At 50.8% G+C, this 22566-nt stretch overlaps 2 protein-coding genes across 6 annotated transcripts in view; one reads left to right on the top strand and one right to left on the bottom strand.

Annotated features, from left to right (window-relative positions):
• ARHGEF39 (Rho guanine nucleotide exchange factor 39) overlaps positions 1-17395 on the bottom strand; it is a 32089-nt gene extending 14694 nt beyond the window's left edge. For 2 of the 5 annotated variants that reach the window (XR_013232972.1, XM_077346689.1), the window contains exons 1-4: positions 8731-9325; positions 8070-8164; positions 1470-1590; positions 1130-1248 (exon numbers count right to left, since the gene is read on the bottom strand). Coding sequence is in view for 4 of the 5 variants with exons in the window: in XM_077346689.1 (XP_077202804.1) it covers positions 1130-1248; positions 1470-1590; positions 8070-8164; positions 8731-8883 (488 nt within the window). In the remaining variant the exon portion in view is untranslated. The other 3 variants (XM_077346690.1, XM_077346686.1, XM_077346688.1) reach the window with 3 other exon arrangements.
• Positions 17396-18111: 716 nt separating this feature from the next.
• The window catches only part of CA9 (carbonic anhydrase 9), a 29547-nt gene continuing 25092 nt past the window's right edge, over positions 18112-22566 (top strand). The window contains exons 1-2 of the mRNA XM_077346685.1: positions 18112-18406; positions 22415-22459. Of these exons, the coding sequence (XP_077202800.1) occupies positions 18334-18406; positions 22415-22459 (118 nt within the window). The 5' untranslated portion in view covers positions 18112-18333. The remainder of the gene's footprint in view (positions 18407-22414; positions 22460-22566) is intronic.

Below are 22566 nucleotides of genomic sequence, written 5' to 3'. Positions count from 1 at the left end.
GCTGGTGGTGTTGGGCCTTCAGGTTGCACCAGGATGAAGGCTTTTTCAGCAGTTTCAGATGAGGCCCTAGGTGCCTGTAAGGACCTGTAAGGCTGAGCTTCTCTGTCAGGCTTTTCCTGGTTAATTGTATTCCTGGGTTTTAATGCTGGATCCACCACTATCAGTTTTAAATTGTTGCTTTTTATCCTCAGTGCTTTATATCATCGTATTTATTTATTCATACTATTTATGCTATTTCTATTGTACACTATCCTACTATACTAGTATTTTATTTCCATCATGTCTTTGGGACTGCCTTTCTTCTTTCTCTTCTTCTTCCCCCTTTCTCCTCCTGTCCTCAGAAAACACAGCAGGCCTCAAGGGAGGTTCTCGGACACAACAGTACAGAATCATTCATACTTTAAACCTAACTCTTTTAAGTGGGATAAAGCCTAATTTTTAGCCTTAAATTCTTCAAGCCTAGTTTAGATTTGTCTAGCTGTATCCGGCATGTCTCCGTGGTTACAACTAAGAGGATACAAGATTCCCTGCCCCTCACACTAATCCAACCCCAATTTAAAACCTATTTTTCTAACCTGAAAATATAACCCCTCACAGGCTGTTTTCTGCAGAAGCAGGAATTTTCTACAGGGTGCCTGATCCTGCTGACAAATCTAAGCCACCAGTGTGTTCTGGATGCTGATCTTTCTGGGCTGGCTTTGACCAATCCCCTTAATGCTGCAACTGAGCAGAAATATTCGCTGACCATTCTCAGGTGTCTCCTCCCACCTCCCGCATAACCATTCTACTCTACCAGAGAACTCATGAAGCCAGTCAGACCTGGAAGACAAGCAAACAGACCAAGCACAGCACTGCCTGCAGGCCCAGGAAGGCTGGAGGTGGTGAGAGCTGAAACAAGCAGCTTGAGAGTTCTAAGAGAGACAGGTGATGTCTTATCTGTTGGAGATCCTCACAGCATCGCCCTCCCAGCCCTTCTTGGGCCACCAGTGCAGATGAGAGCACCTTCTGAACTCTCCCCCCCCCCACGCACGCACACCAGTTCAAGCCCCAGAGTTTATCTGAGGACTAACACAAGGCAGCTGCAACTCAGGAGGGCTGGCTGGAGGGAAGAGCTGAAGCCGCCACTTACTGAGGGAGCCTCTGGAGGGGCAGAGGGAGCAGATCTTCCAGCTGGCAGCCTTGGAACTCAGGACGAGTCTCCTGGAGCTTCTTGAAGCGGGCAAAGGATTTGTTCTTCCGGACTTGCTTCTGCATAGAGTCCCGCAAAAAAGAGACACAGACAGAACTGACTGCCGGCAGAAGATTCCATGCCACCACCCAAGATCTCAGTCAGAAAAATCAGAGAGCCCTGATTGAGGCTTCCAGATGCAGACAGAGCAGCCACATGTGACAGAGTGTGGGGCACCAGAAGGATGTGTAGATGTGCACCATGCTACCCAGACAGCAGAACCCAGCCAGGCAAAGCTTACCTGCAAAGTTTTCTTGGCTTGTACAAAATTTTCAGCATAGTGGCTGTACAGAACCAACTGGTGACAGAAGCCCTCCAGACCCAGAGCCAAGTGGCCTCTCTCCAAGTGCATAACCAGAGTCCTGGGTGCAAAAAGAACAACTCCTTGAGCAGAGTGGATCAAGGCCAAAGCTACTTAGTTCCAGTAACAACCCTACTTCCATGATGTCAGGATCGCAGACTTGCAAACAAGAATTCTTGTTTAAGAAAACAAGGTAAGAAAACTTTATTCAAGCTGTTTTCACGCTGATACCCAAAGACAGTTCTGAGTAGGCCAGGGCAAATGATACATTATCAGAAACCCCACCCCCATAGTGCAATTGGTTACAGTGGATTTAAGGCAAAGACAAAACAAGAAACAACCCCAGGTGCAGAGTCCGAGAAGTTCGCCAAGATAGATAGCGGCCAGCCTGAGAAACTGACCTTGTACTGACAGGCACTAATATTATTCTGGAAAATTATAGAAGACAGAAGACAGGCAAAATGGCTGCAGTCAGGCTAACAGCATGAAGCGTAAAAGGTCAATCATGGCAGAACCAACAGGATTTTGTCACATGAATTCTAGGGACTGTTTCATCCTCGAGTTGCATTGAACCATGGGAAAATATGTCCACTCCAAATGGACCATCGGATAGCTTGTGCTGGCCTATCAAAGCAAGATATATAAACATTCAAAGTTTTTTCTGTGACTGCAAGGATCCAAGGGGTAACACTACAGCATCACCCAGCATCTAGAATCATAGAGTTGGGAGGGGCCATACAGGCCATCTAATCCAACCCGGTGCTCAATGCAGGACCAGCCTAATGCATCCTGGATAAGTACAAGGGGTATGACCAATGCGGTATTACAGGGGGACTATGACATCTTGAAAAGAGCCTCTTGTGGCACAGAGTGGTAAGGCAGCAGAAATGCAATCTGAAAGCTCTGCCCATGAGGCTGGGCATTCAATCCCAGCAGCTGGCTCAAGATTGACTCAGCCTTCCATCCTTCCAAGGTCGGTAAAATGAGTACCCCAGCTTGCTGGGGGGGTAAACGGTAATGACTGAGGAAGGTACTTGCAAACCACCCTGTATTGAGTCTGCCATGAAAACGCTGGAGGGCGTCACCCCAAGGGTCAGACATGACTCGGTGCTTGCACAGGGGATACCTTTACCTACCTTTATGATATCTTATGATTTTGATGTGATGCCTTTGTTGATAACAGTCCAAGACTGCATTTGCCTTCTTTACCACCACATCACACTGTCTGCTCATATTCCACAAGTATCCCAAGATTCACATACCCTGCTACCCAGAAGTGTACCTCTCATCCAGTATGCCCGATTCTCATTTTTGTGGCCTAGATGTAGAATGCTACACTTCTTATTGAATTGCATCTCATTCTCATTTGCCCACTTTTCCAGATTTTTTGATCAGATCTTGAAACCCAAACATAATTGGAGTGTCAGACTAGTATCTGGGAATCCATTCTCTGTCATAGAGACTCTCTGCCTAACTGCCTCATGAAGTTAGAGCAGTGAAGATAAACCAAGGGAGGAAGAACAATGTTGCAAGTTCCTTTGAGAACTTCCTCTTCCTCTTCCCCTTGAGAATAAGTCCTGGTCAGGAGTCTACTGGCCAGACTTTGAATATGTGATAAGACACAATGTGGAGACTAGGAAGACAGACATGTGCATACTTTTTAACTGGATTTATTATGTGAAATGTGTAAAAAAATATTGTTTGTGAGCAATCTGAATAGTCCTGTAAGTAGATATAAGATCTATATCCAATTCTTTGTATATATAAGTGATTGATGTTTGTGCTGGCCTCATTGAGAGCCAGCTTGGTGTAGTGGTTAGGAGTGCGGACTTCTAATTGGGCGAGCCGGGTTTGAATCTACGCTCTCCCACATGCAGCCAGCTGGGTGACCTTGGGCTCGCCACAGCATTGAGAAAACTGTTCAGACCGAGCAGGAATATCAGGGCTCTCTCAGCCTCACCTACCTCACAGGGTGTCTGTTGTGGGGAGAGGAAAGGGAGAAAAGAAGAGAGCGACTGTAAGCCACTTTGAGCCTCCTACGGAGCCTCTACATAAAGTTTGGAAAAAGACTCAACGGCGTAGAGCGCGATGGTTCTCGGGGCCTTTGGAGCTCCAGAATAGATTTCAGGCCATTGCAGAGGATGTGCAAGGGTCAACAAGGGAAGAGGTCCCAAAACAAAGTCTAAGACAAAGTGAAGAGACCACGGGGATAGAAAAAAAAAAGGAGAGTACTGGTAATTAGAGACTCCCTGCTAAGAGGAATGGATCGCCATGTGGCTGGGCCCGACCCCCTAACCCGAGAGGTGTGTTGCATGCCAATGGCAAAAATTAAAGACGTTTCAGAATGGCTGCCCAAACTCCTCAAATCTACAGATCGCTACCCATTTGTGATGGTCCATGTGGGAACAAATGACATGTCCCTGAATACCATTGCTCGTATTAAAAAAGACTATCAAGATCTGGGGAGGAAGCTCAAGCAAATGGGGGCACAAGTGGTATTCTCTTCAATCTTGCCTGTCAAGGGAAGAGGAATGCATCGGGAGAGGAAGATAATGGAGGTGAATCAGTGGCTGCGTAGTTGGTGCCGGCAGGAGATATTTGGTTTCTGGGACCATGGGATAGGCTTTCTTGAGGAAGGCCTACTAGCACTTATCGAAGCTGGGGAAGAATGTGTTTGGCAGGAACCTGGGGAGATTCATCAGGAGAGCTTTAAACTGAAGCCACAAGGGGAAGGAGACGATCAACATAGGGAGTGTAAGGAAGGAGAATGATCGGGGGCAGCCTAACCAGCAAGGCCAGCTCATAGGAAACCAAAAGTAAAAGGATTCAGATGTCTTTATACTAACGCCCGAAGCATGGGCAATAAGAAGGAAGAGCTGGAACTTCTCATGCTGATGGAAAGGTATGATCTAGTAGGCATCACAGAAACTTAGTGGAATGATTCTCATGACTGGAATGTAATGGTGGATAGATATGAACTGTTCAAAAAAACAGAATAGATCGAAGAGGTGGAGGAGTGGCAATGTATGTGAGGAAAGGGCTTACCTGTCAGGAAATTCTAGTGAAGGAGAGTATATCTACAGTGGAAAGCATCTGGGTGAAAATAAGCGAGGGGAAAACAAACAGTGTGGTGGTTGGTGTCTGCTACCGACCGCCTGACCACCGAGAGGATGTGGATGCTGCACTTTGTGAGCAGCTTGAGAAAATATCCAAGCGGCAGGACTTTGTCATCATGGGTGACTTCAATTTCCCAGATGTGTGCTGGGAAACAAACTCTGCAAAGCGTCCTCAGTCATGCACATTTCTGACCTGCCTGGCTGACAATTTCATTTATCAAATGGTAGATGAACCCACAAGAGGTTCAACCATACTGACCAACAGGCAAGAGTTGGTGACCATGTCCTCATAGAATTCCTTTTGAGATGGGGAGTCAAGGAAGCTTTTAGCCAGACGCGGATGTTGGATTTTCGTAGGGCAAACTTTAATAAACTCAGAGACATGATGAGTGTCATACCATGGATGAGAATGCTGGAAGGGAAGGGAGCATGTGAAGGGTGGGCGCTACTCAAACAAGAGCTATTGCATGCTCAATCAATGACTATCCCAGAAAGACAAAAACACTGCAGGAGCTCTAAGCAGCCTATTTGGATGAACAGAGAACTTCAAGAGGAACTAAGAAAGAAAAGGAAAATGTTCAGGAAATGGAGGGAAGGACAGAGCTCTAAAGAAGAGTACCTACAGGTTACTAGGCACTGTAGATCAATCATCAGAAAGGCCAAAGCTGAGAGTGACCTAAGATTGGCCAGGGAAGCCCATTGTAACAAGAAAAGATTTTTCAGTTATGTGAGGAGCAAACGTAAAGTAAAGGAGGCAATAGGCCCACTGTTGGGTGCGGATGGACAAACTAACGGAAGATGCAGAGAAAGCAGAAAGGCTTAGTGCCTATTTTACATCTGTTTTTTCCCACAGGTCAAAGGGTTTAGGCACATCTAGAGATGGCAGTAGCCAAAGGATAGTGTCTGGGTGGCAGGTTAACATGGACAGAGAGGTTGTCGAGAGGCATTTAGCTGCACTGGATGAGTTCAAATCCCCTGGGCCGGATGAAATGCACCCGAGAGTGCTCAAAGAACTTTCCAGAGAAATTGCACAGGCCTTGTCCATCATCTTCAGGACCTCTTTAAGGACAGGAGATGTCCCGGAGGACTGGAAGAGAGCAAACGTTATTCCGATCTTCAAAAAAGGGAGGAAGGATGACCCAGGAAACTACAGACCAGTGAGTCTGACCTCTGTTGTGGGGAAGATAATGGAGCAGATATTAAAGGGAGCGATCTGCAAACATCTGGAGGACAATTTGGTGATCCAAGGAAGTCAGCATGGATTTGTCTCCAGCATGTCTTGCCAGACCAACCTGGTTTCCTTTTTTGACCAAGTAACAGGTTTGCTGGATCGTGGAAGTTTGGTTGATGTCATTTACTTGGATTTTAGTAAAGCTTTTGACAATGTTCCCCATGATGTTCTGATGGATAAGTTTAAGGACTGCAATCTGGATTTTCAGATAGTCAGGTGGATAGGGCATTGGTTAGAGAACCGCACTCAAAGAGTTGTTGTCAATGGTGTTTCATCAGACTGGAGAGAGGTGAGTAGCAGGGTACTTCAGGGCTCGGTGCTCAGCCCGGTATTTTTTAACGTATTTATTAATGATCTAGATCTAGATGAGGGGGTGGAGGGACTACTCATCAAGTTTGCAGATGACACCAAATTGGGAGGAATGGCAAATACTCCGGAAGATAGAGTTCAACGAGATCTGAACACAATGGAAAAATGGGCAAATGAGAACATGATGCAATTTAATAAAGATAAGTGTAAAGTTCTGCATCTGGGTCAGAAAAATGAAAAGCATGCCTACTGGATGGGGGATACGCTTCTAAGTAACTGTGTGTGAACGAGACCTTGGAGTACTTGTGGATTGTAAACTAAACATGAGCAGGCAGTGTGATGCAGCGGTAAAAAAGGCAAATGCCATTTTGGGCTGTATCAACAGGGGCATCACATCAAAATCACAAGATGTCATAGTCCCATTGTATACGGCACTAGTCAGACCACACCTGGAGTACTGTGTGCAGTTCTGGAGGCCTCACTTCAAGAAGGACGTAGATAAAATTGAAAGGGTACAGAGGAGAGCGACAAAGATGATCTGAGGCCAAGGGACCAAGCCCTATGAAGATAGGTTGAGGGACTTGGGAATGTTCAGCCTGGAGAAAAGGAGGTTAAGAGGGGACATGATAGCCCTCTAAGTATTTGAAAGGTTGTCACTTGGAGGAGGGCAGGATGCTGTTTCTGTTGGCTGCAGAGGAGAGGACACGCAGTAATGGGTTTAAACTTCAAATACAACGATATATGCCAGATATCAGGAAAAAAAATTTCATAGTCAGAGTAGTTCAGCAGTGGAATAGGCTGCCTAAGGTGGTGAACTCCCCCTCATTGGCAGTCTTCAAGCAAAGGCTGGATACACATTTTTCTTGGATGCTTTAGGATGGTTAGGCTGATCCTGCGTTGAGCAGGGGGTTGGACTAGATGGCCTGTATGGCCCCTTCCAACTCTATGATTCTATGATTCCTTCGGGTAGAGAAAAGCGGCATATAAGAACCAACTCTTCTTCTATACTGGATAATTTTTGTACAACTTGGATTTTTAGAATTGTATAGTAGGTGTAGAATCATTTAATAAGATTCACAGACTTATAAAGCTGGAAGGGACCTCCAGGGTCATCTCATCCAACCTCCTGAACATTGAAGGAACTCACAACATTAAAGCTTTATCATCATGGATATATATAATCCATATTTATAATTGGCCTTTCTAAACATTTGGCTTTTATCTATCTGTTTAGGTTTGCCCTTAACATGGCAAGAGCAGTCACGGACAGGCTGGTAGCAGTTCTCCAAGGGTGAGGCTTTAACTGATGGTGACCAGGGATGGAGCCTGGAACATTCCATATGCCACACAGATAACTCTGTCACTGTGCTACAGTTCCTCTTCCACTTTTTCCCCACAAGAATCTCATCCTTTAGGTGAGGACCAGCTTGGCCCCCACCTGGGACTTAGTGGGGCCTCTAAACAACTCTCTGCACTTCAGGCTGGAGTTGGCCGAAAGATCTCCCTGCACTATGCTGTCCCCTTCCCCGAAGGTGATGTTCTCAGTAAGGTGGGAGTAGCTCGTCTTCAAGCACTCACAAGTCCAGCCACCTATGTGGAACATTGAATTGTTGGTGTAGAGCAGTGGTAGTCAACCTGTGATCCTCCAGATGTTCATGGACTAAAATTCCCATGAACATCTGGAGGACCACAGGTTGACTAACCCTCGTGTAGAGAAACAATTGAACCTAACAAGCAGGAGGAATTTATGAACAGCTTGCTGTAAGGATTGACAATTTAGACTGGCCGAATTTCTTAAAGCCTTAAAGAGGTTACTGAGGCACTCCTGTCCCATTACAAGGTGGTTGGGGCTTTTTACCCCATTGCTCCTGGTGGGCCCCATACCTGCTGGCTGAGCAGAGGGACTCCCAGGGTCCAAAGACAGCGTCCAGCACGGCGGGCTTCAGGGTTCCTTTGGCCTTCAGGATGGCCACAAAGAACTGTATCAAGAGAGAGACAGACAGACAGAGACACACACACAAATGCTTATAAGTCCTTGGTTACAATCCACTCTTGGCAGCTGGCTGGCTCCGGGAACCATGAGCACCAGGACTCGGATCAGAAGCAGGAGGACGCAGATGATGGAGGGGGCACAGAGTACACACTCACGTGCTTCACCTCCACATCTCCCACCCCATTGCCAGCACCCTCCTTTCAGAGGGAGGGAGGCCTGTGTCTACAGGCCTGCTGTGGTGACAATGCCCACAGCCTTGCGCCCCTCCACCTCTCTCTGTAGCCCACTGCCACACATTCTTGCTCCCTCCTTCCGCCACTTTGCGGTGAGCGTCCTTTGCCCCACCTGTGCCCTCTTTGGCCTGCCCTGCTCTCTACAGCAATCTAGCTTTCCCGCCCCCTGGGCAGCCCGGTCAAAGTAATTCCCGGGCCGCGGGGAGGCACAGCAGGCCACACACACCACCCCCACCCCCAGCAAGGAGGGAGCGCTCAACCCAAGCGCTCCTGGCCAAAGCCCTCAGCGAGCCAGCCACGTGGACGGCGGGGTCCTCACAGTGGCCACCAGCTCCAGCCGCTCCAGGTACTTCCGCTCCGTCTCCGCCAGCTCCTCGGCGATCCGGCCGCGCTTCCTCTCCCACCGGGCCCGCTGCTCCTCGACAGGAGCGTAGCTGCTCTCCTGCGGCCGCCGAGACTCGACAGCGGACATGGCACGCTGCGGGGCGAGAACCACCTGGGGAGAGAGGGTGTGTATGTGTGTGTGTGTGGGGGGGGGGTGACCCTCGCCAGTCCTTGGGCCCGGGGCTCCTGGGCTTTGAGCGCGAGGAGAAGGAAGCCCTCCGCCAACGGCAGCCGCAGCAGGCTCCTTCGGAGCCAGGCTCCCGCGTAACCCCGGCCGCTGCCAAGTTCCGGTCCACCCTCAAACCAGCCGCGTCGACGGAGCCCGGAGCTCCCCGGAGGCAGGGAGACGCAGGAGCAGCGGGAAAGCGCGCCCAGCTTGGCCGCGCAGCTCCCAGGCCAAGTTCGCAGGGCACCCGCTGGCCGGGCACCCTCCGCCGGTCCCTCCCGCGCACCAGTGGCGTCCGCCACGGCAGAACTCGGCTCGCGGGGAACTCGGCCCGGCTCAGCGGTCCCTCCGCGGCTGCCCAATGACGCCCTTACCGGCTCGGGCCGCCTCCCGCCTGGCGTTCAAACGGCCGTCCGCCACGCCCTCCTGCCCAGCTGGCTCCGCCCGGGAGAGGCGCACTCGGGGAGGGGTCGCCGCCGCAGACAGGGGCGATGCCCTGATGCCGGCCCCTCCCTCCGCCTGCCTACCTGCCTGCCTGCCGCTGGTCTCGTGGGCAGCGCTCGCTCCCGTCGTTGCCGCCGGTATCCTCGGGCGCCCCAGCTTGGGGTTCGGCGCTGCCGGGGCCCGGTTCTGCATGGCTGGAGCCAGGCAAGCAACAGGGAGGCGCGGCGGTCAGGCCAGCCCGCAAGAAGACCGCGCAGCCCGAGAATGGCCGTTCCTCGGGGCAGTGCAAGAATCCGCGCACCTCCGCTCCGAAGCTCGCACGCAAGTTCTAGTGGCCTTGGAGGAGAGTGAGAGCAAGGCTCTTCTTAAACGACTCCCTGGCTCTCTCGGCCCTCACCCAGTCCTCTCTTTTCTGAACGGAAAAGTCTCAGGCTCTCCTGCCTTTTCTTATACAGAAGAAGCTCCCCACCCCAATCATCTTGGTTGCCCTCCTCTGCACTTTCTTCCTGGTCAGGGGTGGAGGGGTGACATCAGAACCTGGACACTTATCCGTTTTTAATTTCCCCAGTAGCTCTAGAACTTTATCTCTGGTCACCTCAGTTTGGCCCAGTCCTTCAGACTCTCTTCCAGAAAACAGGGGCTGTGGGGTGGGAGCCTGCCCCACACTTTCCACAGTGAACACAGAAGCAAAATAAAGAATGAAATTGTTTGTTTATACTTTCAGTTTTATTGTGCCACTCATAGAATCATAGAATAATAGAGTTGGAAGGGACCTAATGGGTCATCGTCTAACCCCCTGCATCATGCAGGACACCCACAACCTTATTGCTGACACTGTAACCTGCCATCCCTTTGAATCTTCACAGAATCAGCCTCTCCATCAGATGGCTATCTAGATGTTTAAAAATGTCCAAAGATGGAGAACCCACCACCTCCCGAGGAAGCCTGTTCCACTGAGAAACCACTGTAACTGTCAGGAACTTCCAGATGTTTAGACAGAATTTCTTTTGAATTAATTTCATCCCATTGGTTCTGGTCTGTCCCTCTGGGGCTAGAAAGAACAACTTTGCTCCGTTTTCTATATGGCACCCTTTTAAATACTTGAAGATGGTTATCAGGTCCCCTCTCAGTTGTCTCCTTTCCGGGCTACACAGACCAAGCTCCCCAACCTTTCCTCATATGTCTTGGTCTCCAAAGCCCTCACCATCTTTGTTGCCCTCCTCTGGACACGCTCCATTTTGTCTACATCCCTCTTCAAGCTGACTGGGATAGTTACCCGGATCCTCCTTTTTCCCTTTCTTGAAGATGGGGACAACATTTGGCTGCCTCCAATCATCTGGCATCTCACCTGTTCTCCAAGAAGTGTAAAAAAGAATGGACAGAAGTTCAGAGATTACATCTGCAAGTTCTTTTAGTACCCTTGGATGCAATTCATCTGGCCCAGAAGACTTTGTTTCATTTAAAGAAACTAGGTGTTTATGGACTGCCCCCACAGTGATCCTAGGCCACCATTTCCATCCCCCCTGTGATATATTTTTGCAACACTGAGCACTATTTCCTGTCAGCTTGGCATATGTAGCTGTCTTTTTGGGATAGCTCATAGCTTCACTGAACTACGCAAGCCCCTTCGCCACGACAAGGCAGCGATCCTTGAAGGGGTCAAAAGTGTTACTCAGTGGCTAAAAGGCAAATGGGATTTTGAGTTGTATCAAATGGAGTATTGTGTCCAGATCACTGGAAGTGATGGTGCCACTTTACTCTGCTCTGGTTTGGCCTTGGTTGGAGTACTGTGTTTAGTTTTGGGCACCACACTTGAAGCGGTATGTAGACAAGCTGGAGCATGTTCAGAGGAGGGCAACAAAGCTGCTGAGGGGTTTGGAGACCAAGACATATGAAGAAAGGCTGGGGGAGCATGGTCTGTTTAGCCTAGAGAGGAGACGACTCAGAGGGGATCTGATAACCATCTTAAAATATTTAAAAAGGTGCCATATATTTTAAAAGGAGCTCAGACAACTGAGAGCACGTGGAGAGAGCTACTGGGGAGAGTTGCTGCTGACCAGGTGAGGCTATTGTTCTGCCTGGGTGAGGTGATTGCTGGGTAATTGTTGGGAGGCTTAAAAAGGGCTGCTCCTCACCAGAGGCAGAGCTCAGACAACTGAGAGCACGTGGAGAGAGCTACTGGGGAGAGTTGCTGCTGACCAGGTGAGGCTATTGTTCTGCCTGGGTGAGGTGATTGCTGGGTAATTGTTGGGAGGCTTAAAAAGGGCTGCTCCTCACCAGAGGCGCGAGCCGAAGGGCGCGAGACAAAGGGCTCTTGGCCGAGCAATTAGAATCAGTAGATTATATCAGTAGATTATATTTCCCTAGTACTTCCACTGCCTAGACATTACAATGGACCTCCAGGACACTCATCCCATCATCTGCAGTGAGTGTGACATGATTGCCTTCCTCCCAGAAGACAAGATGGACTACAGCTGCCCCAAGTGTAAGCTGGTAAGACTTTTGGAGGAAAAGATTAGAGGACTAGAAAACAGAATTATTACTCTGACCCAAAGTAAGAAGGGGGAGGAGTTCATAGTCCAGAGCTCTGCAACATGGAATAAAGAGAATACAACCAGTCCTGAAGAGGACAAGGAGATTGACCACAATAGGGAGCCTCTGCATAAAGTTCGGAAAAAGACTGAACGGCAAAGGGCGAGACAGTTCTCGGGGCCTTTGGAGCTCCAGAATAGATTTCAGGCCCTTGCAGAGGAGGTGCAAGGGTCAACAAGGGAAGAGGTCCCAAAACAAACTCTAAGACAAAGGGAAGAGGCCATGGGGACAGAAGGAAATGGAGTTGAGAAGAAAAAAAAAAGGAGAGTACTGGTAATTGGAGACTCCCTGCTAAGAGGAATGGATCGCCATGTGGCTGGGCCCGACCCCCTAACCCAAGAGGTGTGTTGCTTGCCAGGGGCGAAAATTAAAGATGTTTCAGAAAGGCTGCCCAAACTCCTCAAATCTACGGATCGCTACCCATTTGTGATGGTCCATGTGGGAACGAATGACATGTCCCTGAATACCATCGCTCCTATTAAAAAAGACTATCAAGATCTGGGGTTGAAGCTCAAGCAAATGGGGGCACAAGTGGTATTCTCTTCAATCTTGCCTGTCAAGGGAAGAGGAATGCATCGGGAGAGGAAGATAATGGAGGTGAATCACTGGCTGCGTAGTTGGTGCCGGCAGGAGAGATTTGGTTTCTGGGACCATGGGATAGGCTTTCTTGAGGAAGGCCTACTAGCACCTGATGGACTGCACTTATCGAAACTGGGGAAGAATGTGTTTGGCAGGAACCTGGGGAGATTCATCAGGAGAGCTTTAAACTAAAGCCACTAGGGGAAGGAGACGATCAACATAGGGAGTGTATGGAAGGAAAACGATCGGAGGCAGCCCAACCGGCAAGGCCAGCTCACAGGGAACCAAAAGTAAAAGGATTCAGTTGTCTTTATACTAATGCCCGAAGCATGGGCAATAAAAAGGAAGAGCTGGAACTTCTCATGCTGATGAAAAGGTATGATCTAGTAGGCATCACAGAAACTTGGTGGAATGATTCTCATGACTGGAATGTAATGGTGGATGGATATGAACTGTTCAGAAAAAACAGAATAGATCGAAGAGGTGGAGGAGTGGCACTGTATGTGAGGAAAGGGCTTACCTGTCAGGAAATGCTAGTGAAGGAGAGCATATCTGCAGTGGAAAACATCTGGGTGAAAATAAGCGAGGGGAAAACAAACAGTGTGGTGGTTGGTGTCTGCTACCGACCGCCTGACCAACGAGAGGATGTGGATGCTGCACTTTGTGAGCAGCTTGAGAAAATATCCAAACGGCAGGACCTTGTCATCATGGGTGACTTCAATTTCCCAGATGTGTGCTGGGAAACTAACTCTGCGAAGCGTCCTCAGTCATGCAAGTTTCTGACCTGCCTGGCTGACAATTTCATTTATCAAATGGTAGATGAACCCACAAGAGGTTCAGCCATACTGGACTTAATACTGACCAACAGGCAAGAGTTGGTGGATGAGGTGAAGGAGGTGGGGACCCTAGGGGCAAGTGACCATGTCCTCATAGAATTCCTTTTGAGATGGGGAGCCAAGGGACCTTGTAGCCAGACGCGGATGTTGGATTTTCGTAGGGCAAACTTTAATAAACTCAGAGACATGATGAGTGTCATACCATGGACGACAATGCTGGAAGGGAAGGGAGCATGTGAAGGGTGGGCGCTACTCAAACAAGAGCTATTGCATGCTCAATCAATGACTATTCCAGAAATACGAAAACACTGCAGGAGCTCTAAGAAGCCTATTTGGATGAACAGAGAACTTCAAGAGAAACTAAGAAAGAAAAGGAAAATGTTCAGGAAATGGAAGGAAGGACAGAGCTCTAAAGAAGAGTACCTACAGGTTACTAGGCACTGTAGATCAATCATCAGACAGGCCAAAGCTGAGAGTGAGCTAAGATTGGCCAGGGAAGCCCATTGTAACAAGAAAAGATTTTTCAGTTATGTGAGGAGCAAACGTAAAGTCAAGGAGGCAATAGGCCCACTGTTGGGTGCAGATGGACAAACTCTAACGAAAGATGCAGAGAAAGCAGAAAGGCTTAGTGCCTATTTTACATCAGTTTTTTCCCACAGGTCAAAGTGTTTAGGCACATCTAGAGATGGCTGTAGCCAAAGGATAGTGTCTGGGTGGCAGGTTAACATGGATAGAGAGGTTGTCGAGAGGCATTTAGCTGCACTGGATGAGTTCAAATCCCCTGGTCCAGATGAAATGCACCCGAGAGTACTCAAAGAACTTTCCAGAGAACTTGCACAGCCCTTGTCCATCATCTTCGGAACCTCTTTAAGGACTGGAGATGTCCCGGAGGACTGTAAAAGAGCAAACGTTATTCCGATCTTCAAAAAAGGGAGGAAGGATGACCCAGGAAACTACAGACCAGTGAGTCTGACCTCTGTTGTGGGGAAGATAATGGAACAGATATTAAAGGGAGTGATCTGCAAACATCTGGAGGACAATTTGGTGATCCAAGGAAGTCAGCATGGATTTGTCTCCAACAGGTCCTGCCAGACCAACCTAGTTTCTTTTTTTGACCAAGTAACAGGTTTGCTGGATTGGGGAAATTTGGTTGATGTCATTTACTTGGATTTTAGTAAAGCTTTTGACAAGGTTCCCCATGATGTTCTGATGGATAAGTTGAAGGACTGCAATCTGGATTTTCAGATAGTTAGGTGGATAGGGAATTGGTTAGAGAACCGCACTCAAAGAGTTGTTGTCAATGGTGTTTCATCAGACTGGAGAGAGGTGAGTAGCGGGGTACCTCAGGGCTCGGTGCTCGGCCCGGTACTTTTTAACATATTTATTAACTAGTAATTAAGCCCGCTGTATGCCGAATACAGCGGGCGCTAGAAACTGACCTTGTCGGGCGGCGGCTCTCTGCCTAAGTAGTGGTCCCCAACCTTTCTGAGGCTGGGGACCGGCACGGGCCGCGCCCGGGCCGCGCCCGCGAGCCGCGCCCGGGCCGCGCCCGGGCCGCGCCCGCGAGCCGCGCCCGGGCCGCGCCCGCGAGCCGCGCCCGGGCCGCGCCCGCGAGCCGCACCCGCGAGGCGCGCCCGCGAGCCGCACCCGCGAGGCGCGCCCGCGAGCCGCGCCCGGGCCGCGCCCGCGAGCCGCGCCCGGGCCGCGCCCGCGAGCCGCGCCCGAGCCGCGCCCGCGAGCCGCGCCCGCACATCGGGCCGCTTGCTGGCAGGGCCGCTGGTGGACTGTTTCTTCCTGGAACCGGGAGCGGCTGCGAGGACGGCGGAGACCATTGTAAGTTGGGGGCGAGGGGGTGGTGCGCGGGGGCTGCGGCCTGCGTGGGTTCCCTCGGGCGTCAGGCCAGGAGCAACTGGGGCTGGGGCTGGGAGTTGCTGGGGCTGGGAATCAGAGGGAGCAATCGGCAGGCGCGAAGCGCCTGCCGATTGTTCCCTCCGATTGTCTGTCATGAGGAAGGGTCCAATCCGGACCCTTCCTCATCCCGGACACATCCCGCCCCAGAACGCCTTACTCTTTTATTTAGTCCGTGGCGCCCGTGGCGCCACGGGCGGTGTTCAGATGATCTAGATGAGGGGGTGGAGGGACTACTCATCAAGTTTGCAGATGACACCAAATTGGGAGGACTGGCAAATACTCCGGAAGATAGAGACAGAGTTCAACGAGATCTGAACACAATGGAAAAATGGGCAAAGGAGAACAAGATGCAATTTAATAAAGATAAGTGTAAAGTTCTGCATCTGGGTCAGAAAAATGAAAAGCATGCCTACTGGATGGGGGATACGCTTCTAGGTAACACTGTGTGTGAACGAGACCTTGGGGTACTTGTGGATTGTAAACTAAACATGAGCAGGCAGTGTGATGCAGCGGTAAAAAAGGCAAATGCCATTTTGGGCTGTATCAACAGAGGCATCACATCAAAATCACAAGATGTCATAGTCCCATTGTATACGGCACTGGTCAGACCACACCTGGAGTACTGTGTGCAGTTCTGGAGGCCTCACTTCAAGAAGGACATAGATAAAATTGAAAGGGTACAGAGGAGAGCGACGAAGATGATCTGGGGCCAAGGGACCAAGCCCTATGAAGATAGGTTGAGGGACTTGGGAATGTTCAGCCTGGAGAAAAGGAGGTTGAGAGGGGACATGATAGCCCTCTTTAAGTATTTGAAAGGTTGTCACTTGGAGGAGGGCAGGATGCTGTTTCTGCTGGCTGCAGAGGAGAGGACACGCAGTAATGGGTTTAAACTTCAAGTACAACGATATAGGCTAGATATCAGGGAAAAGTTTTTCACAGTCAGAGTAGTTCAGCAGTGGAATAGGCTGCCTAAGGAGGTGGTGAGCTCCCCCTCACTGGAAGTCTTCAAGCAAAGGTTGGATACACACTTTTCTTGGATGCTTTAGGATGCTTAGGGCTAATCCTGCGTTGAGCAGGGGGTTGGACTAGATGGCCTGTATGGCCCCTTCCAACTCTATGATTCTATGATTCTATATAGAGGATGGAGTAGAATTGTTCTCTCTCTCCCCAGAGGGCTGGACCAGAACTAATGGGATGAAATTAATTCAAAATAAATTCTGACTAAACATCCGGAAGAAGTTCCTGACAGAGTGATTTCTCCATGGAACAGGCTTCCTCAGGAGGTGGTGGGTTCTCCATCTTTGGACATATTTAAACAGAGGCTGGATAGCCATCTGGAAGGTTCAAGGGTTACAGTGGGTGAGCGATAGGGTTGTGAGTGTCCTGCATAGTGCAGGGAGTTGGACTAGATGACCAAGGAGGTCTTTTCCAACTCTATGATTCTATGATGACCTGACAGGGAGATATCACTGTGAGTGTTGAAATCAGAATCATCAGTCTGGAGTGTGAGACCTCTGTCAGCTTAACTCATATGCCCAGTAAAATGTTAGGAGAGCCCAGATCCCAGAGCTGTTCCCAGGAGGCCAGTAGCAGGGAGACACAATCAAAGCTAGGTCAGTGTTTCCAACAGGAAACTGCAGAGGGAAGGAACTACATGAAGGTTATCTGCTTAAAGCCTTCACCTTCCCACAGCAGAAGGGCATACCAGTCCCTTCCCCCCCACACACACACACATACAGCTGCTCCTCTAGCCAGCAGCTGGGCAAAAAGGGCTCAGTGGCACGACTGTAATTTCAAAAGGCATGTTTTCACCCAGAAGTTAACTGATGGTATTCCTGCTTGATTTCCAGGAAACATAACCTTTGCTTTATTTGCATTGATCAGAAGTCAAAAGTCCCCATTCTCCCATCTGCCATATCAGCTCAGCTTCACAAATTACCTTTTGATATGGCAAGGTCATTATCAAATGATACCTTTACCCAGTTTTTCCCTGCCAAATCAGAAGTGTTCTGTGTCTTTCTGAGGTGGCACAATTCCACGATTGTTCCAGTATCCAGCTCAGCACACCCTTGTGTTTTCAGGATCAGAAGGCTGAAACCTCCGCCGCAGCCTCCTCGCGAGTAAGAAGACGGTTTTAGTGTTAGCGAGTTGTGACCTCAGCGAATTGTGTCCTCAGATAATTGGGGGTGGGGCTGCAGGCGGAAGGGTGCTTGCATGGCTGCAGAAGAGAGAGGCCCCATGCCAAACGGAAAGCGAGTCCTGGGAGTCCTAAAGCTCTGATGGGGTTCTCTGGGGCCAGCATGCCCCTCCTGCCCTGGCAAGACTGGAGGAAGCGGCGGAGGAGCCGAGCCCGGCCAGGGCCCACTGCGGACTCGTGCCGACCTCTGGCACGGGTGATCGGTCAAAAGGAGACGCTGTGCATTATACCGGGACGCCCGACCAACCTTCCTGGGCCGACTTCATCAACCCGGGGGGCAACGAAGGTGTTGGGGTAGCTCTGGATAGGACGTCGCTGCCCGCTACCCCGGGCCACGACCAGAGCGTCCGGCCTGGAAGCTGCTCTAGCCTCCCTAGGCACGCCTTCTATTGCGCCCCAGTACCTCACAGGGTGCTGGGTCCCTCAGGGGGGCGCTCGGAACCGGCAGCTCTTCTGGATGGGCGACGGAGAGGGCAGCGTGCAGGCGAGTCCGAAATGACTGGGGCAGGGGGGGGGGGGTAGGGGCTTTTCCTGGGAGGGGGATGTTCTAGGACAGTGAACCAAAGGGTGGGGGGATAGCCTCGGCGCGTCCCTGGCGAGGCTGGGGTTAGGGGCTGGCAGTGTGGCAGCCGACGGGAAGAGCCCGTGGCCCTCGAAGACCTGCCGGAGCCCTTGCACACGGAAAGGCGCTCTGTTCGTCGTCGCGTCGGGTGGCAGTCTCCGCCCGGCCCTCGCCCTCCTCCGCCCCCCCCCCCCCCCGCGCACGACCTCACACTTACTGCTGGGCTGGCGCAACGAGAGCCACGGGAGGAGATGCGCTCGCCGTGGCTTCTGGCGCTGCTGCTGGTCCTGCGCTGCCGCGCCTCGGAGGATTCCCACGCAGCCGGTGGGTGAGAGCAGGGCGGCCGTGGCCTGCGGGTGGCAGGGGGATGGGGTCCGCGAGAGTTCTGGGGCACCCTGGATTTACAGCTGGCATCCCTGACCAGACCAGCCTGCTACTCCCACCCAGTTGCTCCCAACCCCACCGCCTTGGGGCTGCACTTGGGGTCGCAGCCAAGCATTCATCCCAAGTGGCCAGAGGTTTCATTTATTGAGCACAGCAAGTACACTCATTCAAGGCATTGACCGAACTGGGGTTTGGGGTGCAGATCGTTGCATATTTCTTTCCCAGGTTAGATTCCAATGAGTAGCCGTGTTGGTCTGAAGTTGCACAATAAAATCAGAGTCCAACAAAGATTTATTCAAGGCACTCCAAAGCTCACACCTTGAATAAATCTTTGTTGGTCTTAAAGGTGCTACTGGACTCTGATTTTACTTTCTTAGGTTAGTCTTCCCCCCTCTGGGAAGTCCCTACAGATAGTTTTTTAAAAAGCCAAAACATTCTGATAAGAACCCAGATTCCAAGACACTGAGAAGGGACAGGGAATGACAGGAGATGGTGTTAGAAGGGCAGTAAGGGCAGGATGGAGTGTGTGTGTGTGTGGGGGGGAGGAACTCTCTACTTGCTACTTTAATTACCACCAGGCCAAATTCTAGGCTTATCTAGCTACAAACAACACTTTAAATCATGGCAGAATCATGTAGATTCTGACCCCTTCAACATCTATTATTATTATTATTATTATTATTATTGCCTGCCACTCCCAGAAATGGCTCGTGGCAGGTTACAAATGTGTCCAATAAAACCCATTAAAGTAGACAATAAAACAACAAAAGCAGCAACAACATGGGGAAATCACCTCCTCAACCTCCTCCCACCCCTATCCCTACCTCAAGGAGGAAGAAAGATTGTCAAGATGACACTGCTGCAAGGGGGGGGAGGGGCATGCTGATCTTCCTTGCTGCCCCTGGCCTCAACGGTAGACCTGGCGGAAGAGCTCCGTTTTGCAAGCACTGAAAGCTCACCTGGGAGCTCATTCCACCTGGTCAGGGCCAGGACTGAAAAGGCCCTGGTCCTGGTCAAGGCCAGGCATGCATCCCTGGGGCCAGGAAAGACCAATAAATTATCACCTGCTTTGTGGGGGTCATAAGGTGATAGGCGGTCCCTCAGGTATGTGGGTCCCAGACTGCCCAAGGCCTTAAAGATTAAAACCAAAACCTTGAAACGGATCTGGACAGCAACTGGTAACTAGTGCAGCCAGAAACTCTGGTGCAAGCCTAAAGTACTTTCACACCTATAACAATCAATTGCAAATGGAAACATAGGGCCAAACTTGGATACATTTTATGTTTTATTTATATACCGCCCTCCCAGGAGGCTCAGGGTGGTTTACATAAAAACATATAAACAATACATGAAACAGTCCATAACATATAAATAACCATAACAATAATACCAATAACCGATTATTGCAACAGTGCAAACAATGAACACTGCAAACTGGTCCAGAGGGCATTGATGGAGTTAGGGGGGGGGGGAGCAGGGGCCCTTTGGATGTTTTTAGTTGGGCTCTCTACTATTCCGTTGCATTTCCAGATATAATAACTTGGGGGTGGGGGGACGCGTTTGGGGCTTGAATCACCAGCAATTCATTAGCAGAAGATAAGAGGCATTGTGGGGTTGGCCAGGAGGGAAGGAGTCTGGGGCCCCGTTCTGAGCTTCCTCACCTGCCCAGGTCTGACGCTGTTGTTACATTGAAGATGAGGAAACCTTTTGCCATGACCTGAAGCAGGAGCCTGAAAAAAGCCCTTGGATATTGCCTGCACTGTTCAATCTGGTGGCAGCTGGGTACCACACAGCTGGCTCAGCCCTGTCTCCTCGCCATATGGTACCAGCTGGCCCAGCTGCATGCTGCTAGTTCTGATATTTGAAACTCCCTTCTCAAGTGTAGGGGAGGCAGTTCAGATTGGGATTGCAATGCTTGAGGCGAGGGAGCTTGAGACCCATCCAACCCCTCCAACTACCACTGCCTTCATTCCCAACCTGATATAGCCCTGGAAAGGGTGCTCTCCTCTGTCTTTGCTTTCAGGGGTGGAGAGGCCATCAGAAGTCCTTGGCAAGCCCCTCCTCCATGTAGTGTGGCCTGTCTTCCAGGCCTCTGTTGTTGTTGTTGTTGTTGTTATTGGACTTCTAACCCGCCACTCCCCTGAGGCTTGCGGTGGGTGACATGTAAAAACCCCATAAAACCCCTAATACATAAAAACACCTAAAAAACAATCCCCCCTCCCACCCACCCCGCACCTGATGGCGGTGGAATGATCTGGGAAACCAGGGGTCACTGCTGATGTAGGGGGGGGGCGGGCCCAATCTAAAAAGGGGAGGCCTCAACCATAAGCCTGGTGGAAGAGCTCCGTTTTGCAGGCCCTGTGGAAGGATAGCAAATCCTGCAGGGCCCGCAGCTCTTCCGGGAGCTCATTCCACCAGGCGGGAGCCAGGACCAAAAAGGCCCTGGCCCTGGTTGAGGCCAGACGCACCTCCCGGGGGCCAGGAACCACCAGTAAAATAGTCCCCGCTGAGCGTAATGCCCTTCGGGGGTCATAAGGCACCAGGCGGTCCCTCAAGTATGTGGGTCCCAGACCGCGGAGGGCCTTAAAAGTTAAAACCAAAACCTTGAACCTGATCCGGCTAGCAATTGGTAGCCAATTCAGCTGCCTCAGCACAGGCTGAAAATGGGCCCTCCAAACTTTTCCTGTGAGGACCGTAGCAGCCGCATTTTGTACCAGGTGTAATTTCCGGATCAGGCGCAGGGGTAGGCCCGCGTAGAGCAAGTTACAGAAATCTATTCTGGAGGTGATCACAGTAGCTAGGTGGTCAGGAGACAGGTAGGGCGCTAGTAGCTGGGCCTGGCGAAGATGGAAAAAAGCCTGGCCCCCTTTTGTGAAACCTTCTTTTGTGAATGCTAAAGTTCAACTCTTGGAGTACTGAGAGAGCTATGTACACCTGAAGCAGCCAGACTGGCTCTGAGCTGGGCTAGCATCTTCTCTTTGCTCCAGTCCTACCTCTGGGATTCCTCCTCACTGCCAGTCCCTGTCACATGCATGTTCCCCTGGGCTGTCAGTCTTTAGTACACCAGGGACGGGTTCCGGAATGGCAGGCTCTATCCAGCACCCCCTCCCCCAATGCCCATGTTATGCCTGGATATTGGCAAGCCGTTCCTTAGCAGCCTCTGGGTGGGTGCCCCTTGGGCCTTACTCCCTTCCAAAACCTGCACCTCACCATCAGCCTCTCTCATTCCTGCTTCCCTGCCTACCTGCTCAGTGCTGGTGGTGCTGGAGAGAGTGATCAGAACCCCTTGCTGTGGTGCTCTGACTCTGTCCAATGGCAGCTGAGCTTCAGTGTTGACCCAGCTGCATCCTGGAAGGTCCTTCCGTCACTTCCTGCTCCCATGGCTGGCTTCTTTTCTTGGGGCTCTGGTGGCTGGGAGAACGCCCCTCCCTGGACCCTTTTGTGAATTAATGCCAAGGTAGGCTGAGAAAGCAGCTGCAGGCGACACAGGGTTTACTCCCCCCACCCCACAGGCAATTTCTGTCTCTTGAATGGAACCCTGTTTGGGGCAGGTAGGCCAGATGGGAAAACGAGGCCACAGTGTGGTTTGTTCTGAGGAGAGCCTTTGATGCACTGCCTAGTGTGGCAGAGGGCGTCACAGAAAGACTGGACGGTGGGGGTGTTTCTGCCAGAGGAAACTCCTGCCCTGGACTGCCCCGAGTGTTTGTGTAGTGCTCTTGCACGCACACCCACACCCACACCCACACACCCCTTTGACCTAAACTGGGCTGAGGAGAAGATCACTCCCTCCAGAAAATGCTTAGTATAGGCGTACCCCCTACATTGGCTCACCCGGGAGCACAGTGCACTGGGGAAGGAGAGTGTGGGATGAGAGGGGGCAGATGGGAAAGGCATGAAGAGCCTTCTTGTTTCCTGACTCTCTTCCCTACCCTATTGTTTCTTCTGCAGGTCCTCCTCCTCCTGGCCATGGGCCCAGGCACTGGAGCTATGCAGGTAAGTACCCTGGAGCTGTCCTTGCCCTTTCTCTGGGCAGCTGGCCAACTAGCTGGCTGGGATTAATGATTAGCTAGCTCTCCTTCACTTGCCTGAGCCCTGCCCTC

Source organism: Paroedura picta, chromosome 7 (assembly GCF_049243985.1).
Source record: "Paroedura picta isolate Pp20150507F chromosome 7, Ppicta_v3.0, whole genome shotgun sequence".
Classification (NCBI taxonomy): domain Eukaryota; kingdom Metazoa; phylum Chordata; class Lepidosauria; order Squamata; family Gekkonidae; genus Paroedura; species Paroedura picta.
This window is presented reverse-complemented; position numbering and strand designations above follow the sequence as displayed.